The 12,090-nt window shown below is 40.1% G+C and overlaps 1 protein-coding gene across 5 annotated transcripts in view; it reads right to left on the bottom strand.

Moving 5' to 3' along the window:
* VCAN (versican) overlaps positions 1 to 12,090 on the bottom strand; it is a 126,381-nt gene that overhangs the window by 91,894 nt on the left and 22,397 nt on the right. For all 5 annotated transcript variants that reach the window (XM_060201132.1, XM_007518821.3, XM_060201134.1 and 2 more), the window contains exons 4-5: positions 5,631 to 5,805; positions 5,419 to 5,546 (exon numbers count right to left, since the gene is read on the bottom strand). In XM_060201132.1, coding sequence (XP_060057115.1) covers positions 5,419 to 5,546; positions 5,631 to 5,805 — 303 coding nt within the window. The remainder of the gene's footprint in view (positions 1 to 5,418; positions 5,547 to 5,630; positions 5,806 to 12,090) is intronic.

The following is a 12,090-nucleotide window of genomic DNA, read 5'->3' as shown; positions in this document are numbered from 1 at the left end:
TCCCAGGTCTTAAATTCAATCCCCCACACCACCATAAACCAGAGCTGAGCAGTGCTCTGGCAAAAAAAAAAAAATAAAACATTGTGAAATCTCCCTGACTCTAATCAGTTCTTCTTTTTAGGAAACTTACAGAAGAAATCTTAAGAACTTCTTAGAATTCTTCCTATATTTAACAATATTCATTAACAGAGAAATTTTCCATATATTGAACCTAATTCACAGAGAAGCCATGATCATAGCTCATTTTTCTTACTTTGAATTTACAAGAAATGAAGAATGTTGTTATATCCATAAATTATAATAATTGCTATTACTTATTGGGCACTTATTTTGCGCTACACATTATAGTAAGCTTTTTGTATCGTGACTCATTTCCTCACAAACCATGATTAAAAAGCAAGTATTCTCATTGTCTCCATTTCAGAGAAGCAGAATCTGAAGCTTGAGAAATCCAATCTCACTGAGGATCTCATTACTAGGAATGGACAGAGGCTTAATTCAATTAAAGTCCTTCCTGTGCTCAGTGATGAAACCTTAATTGACTCCCCAATGCCCTCTCTCAGCACTGTTTTGATCATTCCTAAATAGTTCCAACCCATCTCTCAGTTTTCTCAACTACTGACATCTCAACTCTATGCACTCTAAATACCTTCTCATTTTACCTTGCCCAAAAGCATAGATTAAGCTTTCTAGTAAGGATCATTTTTATGAATCTTTATGAATTATTACTTGATACCTTTTATTTTATTAATGTCTTAGGAGTAGGGATCCATTATTAAAACTACAAAATTACCATAGCACCTATAGCATTTAAAAATATATATGTACATCTGTATGTATGTATGTATGTATGTATTTTGGACAGAGACAGAGAGAAATTGAAGGGGAAGGAGAGAGACACATACAGAGAGAGAGAAGGAAAGACAGAGTGACACCTGCAGCACTGCTTCAACACTTGTAAAGTTTCTCCTCTGCACTGGGAACCAGCAAATTGAATCCTGGTGTTGCATGTTATTACATGGACATCTACACAAATTCTAAGAAAAAAATCAACACTGAAATCTTGCTAGTAGCTATAACTAATGCAATTGTCCTTTTAATCTTGTTCTGAAATAGAACTAGATATTACATTGATATGCATAGTAGCCTTGTATTTCATACCTCAGAAAAAAAAATCAGATTAGGAGGCCCAGGCCGTGGCACACCTGGTTAAATGCACACATTACATACAGTGCTCAAGGATGCAGAGTCAAGCCTGGTCCCCACCTGCAGGGGAAAAGCTTCATGAGTAATGAAGCAGGGTTGCAGGTGTCTCTCTGTCTCTTTCCTTCTCAATCTTCCCCTCCCCTCTCAATTTCTCTCTATCTCTATCCAATAATAAATAAATAAAAGATTTGAAAGAAAGAAAGAAAGAAAGGAAAGAAAGAAAGAAAGAAAGAAAGAAAGAAAGAAAGAAAGAGAAAGGAAGGAAGGAAGGAAGGAAGGAAGGAAGGAAGGAAGGAAGGAAGGAAGGCAGGAAGGAAGGAAGGGAAAGAAAGAAATCAGATTGGCACCAAAAACTTGCTGGACTTAACCGTGCGATACATCTTCGTGGCCTATATTTCACAGAGAAGCACAAATGTGTGAATAAATGTGACATTAGAAAACAACAAATAAGAAAGTAACAAAGGCTCGCTATCTTTCAACTGCTTGTCTTTCATAATAAATAATTAAAACAGAAAAATCAATTTTCCTTTTTTCTGAACTAGGTTCCATCTTACACCAACTTCACTTGTTTACTACACCATCCGGGGTAGTGGGACTTCTGACGTAAAGTAACTGCATCTTGAATCATAATTCCTGTACATATGTTCCATCACATCCACATCTAATCCGAGTACACCAAAGTCTACAAATTTACCCGGCCCACCAACTGTTTCTCCCGCCCCCCTCTTTCTCTCTCACACACACACACTAATTATAGCATAGATGGGAATTATGATGAATATGGATATCTATTACTGTAATATTACAAATATAGTAACTTATCTCATACGAGGAAACATACCTCACCTTCAAATAATCTTTCACCAGTGCAATACTTGAAATACCAAATGTAATCTTATATAGCCAACTTTCCAACATGAATCTTTTATAACTCACAGTTTAGCCAATGGTCTTTACTTCAAAGTGGGGTGGGGGGTGAGATCATACTTTTCACTAAAGGAAGAAAACAGACCTTACAAGAATAATGTTCTGATTGTGGGGTTGGAGAGGGGCCCAAATATTGAGAGCAGCTGTTGGCCCGAGGCCAATTGTTCTTTGTTCCGTGAGGATATTTCCACCTGTGCTCACCCTGTGATAACTACAAAAAGGTGGGACGAGAAGTGATTGGGTCACAGACTCTCCCCTTGCTTGGAAGGGTGTCAGCGGCCCAAGCTGAAGCTTCCTAATAAAGGCTCTTGCCATTGCATGTGATTCTGGTCTTCTTTGCGTGAGATCGGGACTCGAACTTCTGAGTATAACACTGATTACCCTTTTACATAATCTACTATATAAAAAAGGGCTCTTTAACTGATATACCAGCCCAATTTCAAATCAAGAGAGAAAATACCTGTGTTCAAATATTTCCTAATTATTCTGAGGAACAACAAATATGGAAGAAACTTTTTTTTTTACCTCCAGGGTTATCTGGGGCTCAGTGCCTGTACTACGAATCCACTGCTCCTAGTGGCCTTTTTCTTCTTCTTCTTCTTCTTCTTCTTCTTCTTCTTCTTCTTCTTCTTCTTCTTCTTCTTCTTCTTCTTCTTCTTCTTCTTCTTCTTCTTCTTCTTCTCCTTCTTCTCCTTCTTCTTCTTCTTCTTCTTCTTCTTCTTCTTCTTCTTCTTCTTCTTCTTCTTCTTTCTTTTTATTTTTTTCCATTTTATTGTATAGGACAGGGAGAAATTGGAAAAGTAGAGGGAGGGAGGGAAGGAGAGAGACCTGCAGACCTGCTTCACCACTTGTGAAGCATCCATCCTGCAGGTAGGGACCCAGGGTCTCAAACCTGGATCCTTGCACAGGTCCTTTTACTTAGTACTTTGTACTTAGTGCTTAACCAGGCGCACAACTGCCCGGCCCCCTGGAAGAAACTTTTCCAGAGCAATGCCATGTAAACATACTGAATATCCTCCAGAATTACCAAATATCTCATAGGAAACAAACAAAATTCCTATTATTTGGAAAACACAAATTTTAGTCAGTGCTTGAATCAGCATTTTAACACTGAAACTTGTATCTTCTTTCCAAGCCTTGATTTGCTAAAACCAAAAGGTTCGAACTCTGTTTACAGCTGTAAATATACCTATTAAGTTATGTGGGATCTTACATCGATTCTTTCAACACTCAGATAGTCAAAGCTTTTACCTAAGTAGCTGTATGAAATACAGTTGAGTTCTATCAGGGCAGACACTGGCATTCCCTAGTAACGAGTAACAGTTGTCTTAGTAGTGGCCATGTTTATGGAAGTGGAAAAGGACTCTGCTTGACTCCTAACTTCTAAATGACCAGCAATTCCTCTTCATAGCAGTCTTTCTGTTCAACTTCAGATCTACTCTTCTGTTAGAGACCAACTGTCCAGATGCTATTAATGAGTCAAGGAGACCTTGGGGAAGTCAGTTTTTAAAAAGCTACAGTCTAGGTAGACATCCCCAGAAGGGTTTCTTTCACCAAAGGCCTTCGAAAGTAAATCAAATATTACTTGCAGCAGGTATAGAATTTCTGAGACTTCTACAGAGGAAGAAAGTTCTCAAGACTTGACAGAATTGTCTTGTATATAGGTAACTTGTGGTCTGAAGGAGTGACAGTAGTATAAGACCCAAAAGGAGACTTATAGAGAAGCTGTTAGACTCTCTTGCTGGTGGCCTAGTAAGTGCAGATGGCTTTCTTGTCTAAACGGCTGACTTGAGATGTTTAATCATGTTTGGATCAGGCAAGGGACTTGTTCATAAGCTATTACAGAAGCCAGACCTTCCACCTTCTGCATCCCACAATGGCCTGGGCCATACTCCCAGAGGGATAAAGAATAGGAAAGCTATCAGGGGAGGGGATGGGATACGGAGTTCTGGTGGTGGGAATTGTGTGGAGTTGTACCCCTCTTATCCTATGATTTTGTCAGTGTTTCCTTTTTATACATAAAAACAACTTGTTATTTCAACGCATTCACTAAAGATCTTTTAGATAACTAAATATGTCTTTATTTATTTATTATTTTCAGAAACTACCTGGTGCTATTCCAGAGTTACCAGCATTCCAAACACTTCTACAACTTTCATTCTGGTAATTACTACTCTGAATCTCAATAACCATGTAAAAGAAAGTCCATCTTACTGAAGTTAGATACAAATTTCTATCTTAGGGAAATAGCAATAGCCACATTTATTTCCATGAAGCATATTCCTTTTACCAACCATCTCTAGTGTATGAAAAAATATATATCAGTCAACCTTAAAACAGAAGCAAAAGGAAAATGTGAATGAATCTAAACTACTGATTGGATTGTATATATTTCTCCATTGTTCATATACAAAAAAAATGGAAATTATTTTATCTGAAGTTTGAGTTAAGAACTTAGAATTGTCAGTCTAATATTATTTAATGGGGGCTAGGTGGTGGCACACCTGGTTGAGCACACACGTTACAGTGTGCAAGGACCCAGTTTCAAGACCCCAGTCCCCACCTACAAGGGGAAAGTTTTGCGAGTGGTGAAGCAGGGCTGCAGGTGTCTCTCTGTCTCTCTCCCTCTCTATCACCCCCTCCCTTCTCAATTTCTGGCTGTCTCTATCCAATAAGCAAATAAGACAATACAAAAAAACTCTTAAAGTACATTTAAAAATTAAAAATTATACAGTGAGAAAGCTAAAATATTAGAGAATCCCACTTAAGCACCATTCTTCAAAGAAAGTGTTCCTATTCAAAGTAGATAGTTGAATAAATAATTGCTTTGACTTTAATGTAGCAAAGTAAACTTAAGAGGTGAAACATGAAAATTCTCCTTGGACGGTTGTACACCATTTAGTTGCACTTCGGGGGGACAAGAGTGGTTTGTTATCATAGGATTTTTACCTGAAGTTCTTTCAGTAATAGTCACCACCCTTATAGTTTTCTATTCTAAATGTTCTAAAAGTACATTGGAAACAGTCCAATGACAACAGAACTAAAAGGAAACCCGCCATTAGCTAAAGGCATTTCTAACAGGAGTAACCACTTATACACTCCTCCCTCTCTTTCCATTTTAATTTAAGGTTATTTGACCACAGAATCATACGGTCATTCGAGCAAACTTTGCTGCTTGCAATTCAAACTAGCATGAAGCCTTGCTCTCTTCCAACATGCTCCAAGTCTTTCCTTGATTTTTTTTTTAGTCCTAACACAGCTTTAAAAAAAAAGTAAACAACGTACCGTCCAGATGTTCCACATAACAATATACATCGTAAGTTTCATGAGGAGAACGGAATCCATAGGTCCTAACTCCCTGCTTCCCCATCATATCCCCATAACAGCCTTCCCGGGGGGCACGGATGGGATACCTGGGGAAACACAGAACATGTAAGTCACACACTGATTTTACTCTTGAAATAATCACATCAGGCTGTGGCCCCCAGACGGCTCACCTAACAGTCTGATCAGACAGCCATCCTGCGTCACACTGCTCGAATCCATCTTCATAGGCAGCAAAGAGCTGGTCGGGGGTAGCAATGACAGCCCCAACATTCAAACAAGCCTTCTGAGCTGCCTCGAAGGACAGAGTGTACCTGCTGCTTGATGCCCGGTAGTGAAATACAACCCCTACAAAGACAGAAGCAGACGATTACAAGCGTATTCAAGTCTCCCAGCACAACCTGTGAAAGTTCTCATATGAACAGTATATCGAATTATATGCAGGCATGGTGATAAAAAATATCATTATATTCTTAATGTTCATTTTATGTAGCATTACATAAAATGAACATTGTGATCTGAGAAATCCCAGAAGGGCCACTCACACAGGTGTCCCACTCTGCTCCACTACACAATTTCCTATCCAAGAATGGTCTCTGCTACCACAAGCGTAATTTAAGGAAGAATTCAGGTTGTCACCAGGATACTAAACGAGAAGAGGAGTAAGTGCTAAACAAGACATAGAGTTACCAGTTCAGGGCACAGTAAAAAAGACCGTTTTCTCTTACTACCTTATTGAACTCAGGGAAAACTCAAAAGAAGGGCTTGGAACATTCACTAACATCACGTCCTCAAAACATATAACACTGAGTATTCACCTTCAGAAGCAGTATACCAAGAGCGAAGAGACACTGGACTATGTGTTCCTGACAAGACTCATCCAGTTCTAAAGTTTCTCCTTAATCATGTACTAGTTTGTGTTTTGGTTTTTCTTTGTTTTTTTCCCCCATTTTGTTGCCCTTGTTGTTGCCCTTGTTGTTGGTATAGCTGTTGTTTTTGGATAGGACAGAGAGAAATCAAGAGAGGAAGGGAGGACAGAGAGGAAGAGAGAAAGACAGACACTTGCAGATCCGCTTCACTGCTTTTGAGGGTACCCCCCTGCAGGTGGGAAGCTGGGGGCTCAAACTGAGATTCTTAAGCCCATCGTTCCCTGCACTTTGCGTCGTGTGCACTTAACCCGCTGCACTCCCCTCAGCCCCCCATGTACTAGTTTTTAATTACAGCCTTTGCCTTAATTTTCTTCTCCTTACAATAGAATCTCTTTTGCGTAGGCTGTTTGACCAATGAGAATTTAAAATGTCATAAAGGCTACTAGTTACTATTATCAGTGTTTCTTATATTCACGATTTACAGTAGAACTGAAGGGTACCTTCTCTAAAATACCTAATTGTTCTACTAGAAAGGATCTGAAATAAGGTTCTCCAGACTCTCCACAGAGAAGTCAAACATCTCGGTATTGGACACAGTTCTACTTGGTTATACTTTAGGAGTTACTTAAAGTAGTGATTCCAAGGCTGCAGGAACTGTCCGCGGAATAAGAAAAGATCGCCTGGGCGAGGAAGAGCTTTGGGTCCTCTCCTAACACCTCAACATGAACATCTCTATTTTTAACTGCAATAAATGTAGTGCCTCAGTTTTTTTTTTTTTTCCTCCTCCAGGGTTATTGCTGGGCTCGGTGCCTGCACCATGAATCCACCGCTCCTGGAGGCCATTCCCCCCCCCCTTTTGTTGCCCTTGTTGTAGCTTCGTTGTGGTTATTATTATTGCCCTTGTTGACGCAATTCGTTGTTAGATAGAACAGAGAGAAATGGAGAGAGGAGGGGAAGACAGAGAAGAGGAGTGAAAGATAGACACCTGCAGACCTGCTTCACCGCCTGGGAAGCGACTCCCCTGCAGGTGGGGAGCCGGGGGCTCGAACCGGGATCCTTACGCCGGTCCCTGCGCTTTGCGCCACATGCGCTTAACCCACTGCGCCACCGTCCGACCCCGTGCCTCAGTTTTTTAAACATTTTTTTAAAAATGCTTTTTTATTTATTAGAGACAGAGAAATTTAGAGGGGAGAGGGATATAGAGGAGAAAAGAGCCCTGTTTTACCCCTTGTGAAGCTTTCCCCCTGCAAGTGGGGACTAGGAGATTGAACCTGGGTCCTTGAGCACTGTAGTGTATGCACTTAACCAGGTGTACCACGCCTAACCCCTGTGAGTCACTTCTCTAAGACTGGTAAGTCAAAATAACCTGCCTGGTAAGTCGCTGGAAAAATAGAAATGAGTGCATCTGGGTGTCATGGGTGTGAGACTTTATTGTCATATAACTGAAGACTACTTTCATTGGTTTATATTTTATTTATTTATTTTAATGATAGAGGTAGAGAGAGAATGAGAGAGAGAAAGACACCAGAAAGGCATTGTACCTGGGGCCTCAAAGCCTCAGGCATGAAACTCTTTTTGCATATTCATTGTATTTTCTCCCCAACCCAATGACTACTTTTCTATGCAAAACAAATTCTGATTTTTGGAGCCGGGCAGTGGCAACCTGACTAAGCACACACATTACAGTGCAAGGTCCTAGGTTTAAGCCCCTGGTCCCCACCTACAGGGGGAAAACTTCACTATGATGAAGCAGGGCTGCAGGTGTCTCTCTGTCTCTTTCTGTCTCTATCTCTCTCCCCCCTCAGTACCTCTCTGTCCAATAATAAACAAATAAAATATTTTTAAAATAATAAATACATTGTGACTTTCAAGATTTATTCCACTACCATTCCTAGTAATTCCTTAGTGTTGCCAATCTAACTTCTTTCTAGCTATAATAATGTCTTTTCATATGCTCCTTCATAGATTACCTCTCTCTTCTAGGACGGGGGTGTCCAATAAAGTCACTTATAGAGGATCACACAAAGCAGAACTCACAGCATGGGGGACAGACCATGCCATAAAGAAACGGCTCCCACCAGCATCAATATCAGAGGAGCTGCATAGTTACTTAATAGGCTTTAACAATGAACAATCATTTCCCTACTTCTGATATTTCTTCAGAGGAAAAGTAACTAGATCCTTTTCAGGAAGATTTTACCTTTATTAAACAATTCAAAAATGACCAAGAAGTATACACGGTGCTAGCTGGTAGACAGAAGAAGGTAGCTTCTCGGTGGCACAGTGGTGGTGGTGGTGGGGGGAGATGGCTATCCCAAGTTGAACACAGATATGCAAGAACCCTGGTGGAAGTCCCCAGCGACCACCTGGGATTACTCACATGGGAAAAGGATCTTGAGGGGTGGACCAGTATTATGCTGTCTTTCCTTCTTTCTCTCTCTATTCCTCTTACTGACTCTCTCCCTCTCTGTTTCTCATTCTCACTCTAAAAAGTTTTCTAAAGGGAGTCGAGTGTTAGCACAGCGGGTTAAATGCAGGTGGCGCAAAGTGCAAGAACTGGTGCAAGGATCCCGTTTGGATCCCCCGGCTCCCCACCTGCAGGGGAGTCGCTTCCCAGGCGGTGAAGCAGGTCTGCAGGTGTCTGTCTTTCTCTCCCCCCTCTCTCTCTGTCTTCCCCTCCTCTCTCCATTTTCTCTCTGTCCTATCCAACAACTATGACATCATCAACAACTACAACAATAAAACAAGGGCAACTAAGGGGAATAGATCATTTTTTTTTTTTAAGTTCTCGAAAGGGAGTCGAGCGGTAGCGCAACAGGTTAAGTGCACGTGGCTCAAAGTCAAGCACCGGTTTAAGAATCCTGGTTCGAGTCCCAGGCTCCCCACCTGGGGGGGGGGGGGGCGTGTCTCTTCCCAAGTGGTGGAGCAGTTCTGCAGGTGTCTATCTTTTTCTCCCCCTTTCTGTCTTTCCCTCCTCTCTCCATTTCTCTTTGTCCTATCCAACAGCAATAACATCAATAATAACTACAACAATAAAACAAGGGCAACAAAAGGGAACAAATAAATAAATAAATAATTTTTTTTAAGTTCTCTAAGATTTAAGTAAAATTTTTGAGTGGTTTAAAACTAGCCTTTAAGCTGATCAAAAGTTCACACAGACTTTGTGGCAATTAGAAATCTATCATGTACACTGAATACCGACCGAGACTAAGGAGACACAGAGGGGTCTCAAGATATCAGCCTGTATAAATCTTTGCGATTGTTAAAATGATTTGAAGACCTCATGGGGCTAAGAAGCTTATATGGAGGCTTTTCATTGTTTCAGACAGGCATGGGAAAACCCATGGCTAGTTCCTAAATGATGAAAATTGTAAAATGTCGTTAAACTTCTTTTGAGATTTCAAAATTATGTGTATCATATAACTTTTACATCGTGAATTTTAATAGTGTGTATCTCTCTTTGTAGAAAACAAGGTGACAGAGACAAATAAGTATCAGTATAATACAACGGTCTTGGGCTAATTAAAATAAATGATAAAAAGAGGTGGTAAGTGCTTAGAGTTCAGGGTTTTAGATGGCTGTCTAGACAACAGAAAATTAGATTTTTAGAATGAAGAAATAGAATCTGAATATAAAAAGATGTTCAAGAAGTTAATTTGTTGCATCTGAAATGTAAAGTATTTCCTTTTGGCTATACAAGAAAGAGTTTTAATAAAATCCTTTGTATATATTTCTGACAGGTAAATATTTTATAGGGAAATGGAGAGTTGGAAGGAAAATCTGTTTCATCATGCCTGCTTATTAGGATTTTGTTTAATAACTTGCCAAAATATCATGCTTCCAAGAGCTGTGTCATTATGTGTGTACCCAATTAAAGCAATTTCTCTTTGCTTTGTCTCCTAACTTAAATGCAAATGGCATGAAAACTACCACTGCAAGGAGGCTAAAACTAAGATGTGTATCATTGAAGACTTAATGCTTAGAAGCTAGTGTATTAACCTTTTAAAAAATTACTTTGAGTTCTTCTTTTCATCTAATCCAACTGTTTGGGGCCTAAACTTTTTGAGGTACTGGCATCATCCACTGTGACTTGTTAAGTATCTTTCTGTGTGTGAGTGGATTCTAGAGTCTTGCATATGTGTGTTTATACTGCTGCTGGGAGAATTTTTCTTATTTAAAATTTTCCATGCTTGATAAGCAGAGAGAGAGTCACTTAGAGGAAGAGGCATCACATCACTGTTCACAGTTCACAGAGCTGACCCCAGTGCTGGTGCCATGGGACTCCCATGCGGTGCCTGCTCTAGGCTCCCCAGACACCATATTTGGTAAGTAACATTCACTACTGAGTGAGCTGTCTCCTGGCCTTGATAATTTGTTTCTTAAATGAAAGTTATAATAGTACTTATAAAAGCACACACATAAGTTCAAAATAACTCCAGTATTTTAATAACCATACTGGAAGAATGAAGGAAAATGTGTGTGTGTATAAAATTATATATATACACAATATATTAATACATACATATGCAAAATTAAAACAAATTGTAGATCATTTTTACAGTCTTGAAAAGCAACTGATAGGTCTCAGAATGGATATTGATTATTTCACTATATAAAATGCCATATTATTATTTTTTTCTTTGTTACCCTTGTTTATCATTGTCGTTGTTATTATTGTTGTTGTTATTATTGCTGTCATTGTTTTGGATAGGATGGAGAGAAATGGAGAGAAGAGGTGAAGACAGAGGGGAGAAAGAAAGATAGACACCTGCAGACCTGCTTTATTGCTTGTGAAGCGACTTTCCTACAGGTGGGGAGCCGGGGTCTGGAACCAAGATCCTTACACCAGTCCTTGCGCTTCATGCCATGTACGCTTAATCTGCTGCATCACCGATATATTATTTTCTACACACACTCTACCACAGTAATTTAATGACCCCTTGACAGTTCATTTGTTGTGAAAGGTTTGGACTATAAGGTTGATTGATTTTTTTTTCTTCCTTTTTTCTTTTTCTTCCCTAAACACCAGTCACTTTCGAGGAGTTTTACAGCACATGTCTGAACTAAGTATCATGTTACACTGCCCTCTCACAGGTTTTATGGACACCTAACAAGGAGAGGTGAGAAAGTAGACCCATGTTTGGTCACTACCAGGCCACCCCATCATTTGAGCCCCTAGTCAGGAAATCTTGAGATTCCCACAGAGATTCAATGGGCCTAGACCTTAACAGAGCCCTCTCTCCACGATCGCTGGTCATCTCCATCTGGAACAGCATGGACCCTCTTGTGGGCCTCTATGGACCTTGCCCTCAGTGTGGAACAGCAATGGTTGAAACTGCCCCATTTTCTGAAGGGAGACTGGATGAACATACTCTGGCACTCGAGGAAGACTGATCTGAAATGAGTGTGGCCTAGAATGCTCCTAGCTATGACCACAGGATGCGAGCTCAGACCTCCAGGGACGTAGAGGTTACACAGGCTCCTCTGCTGACTATGGGCCCCAGATCAGACTGATAGTGTTCACACTTAAGGGCATTTGTATACTTTTCTCATATTTGTTAGCTACTCTCTTCCTTGATAAAGCTTCCTAGTCCTATCTCCAACTCTGACACCATCTCCCCAGACAATAACTTTAGCCCCCCTGCATGTGAATTGTCAGGCTTGGTCAAAATTAGTAAAGTCACGGGCCCCTTTGGAATATACCTAAATTAGACTTCCTAACTTTTTCCAGAATGGAGACCCTGAATCTCATCTACGCTATGCT

Source organism: Erinaceus europaeus, chromosome 11 (genome assembly GCF_950295315.1).
Source record: "Erinaceus europaeus chromosome 11, mEriEur2.1, whole genome shotgun sequence".
NCBI lineage: Eukaryota > Metazoa > Chordata > Mammalia > Eulipotyphla > Erinaceidae > Erinaceus > Erinaceus europaeus.
The sequence above is the reverse complement of the archived record's forward strand: the minus strand, read 5'-3'. Positions and strand labels throughout refer to the sequence as shown.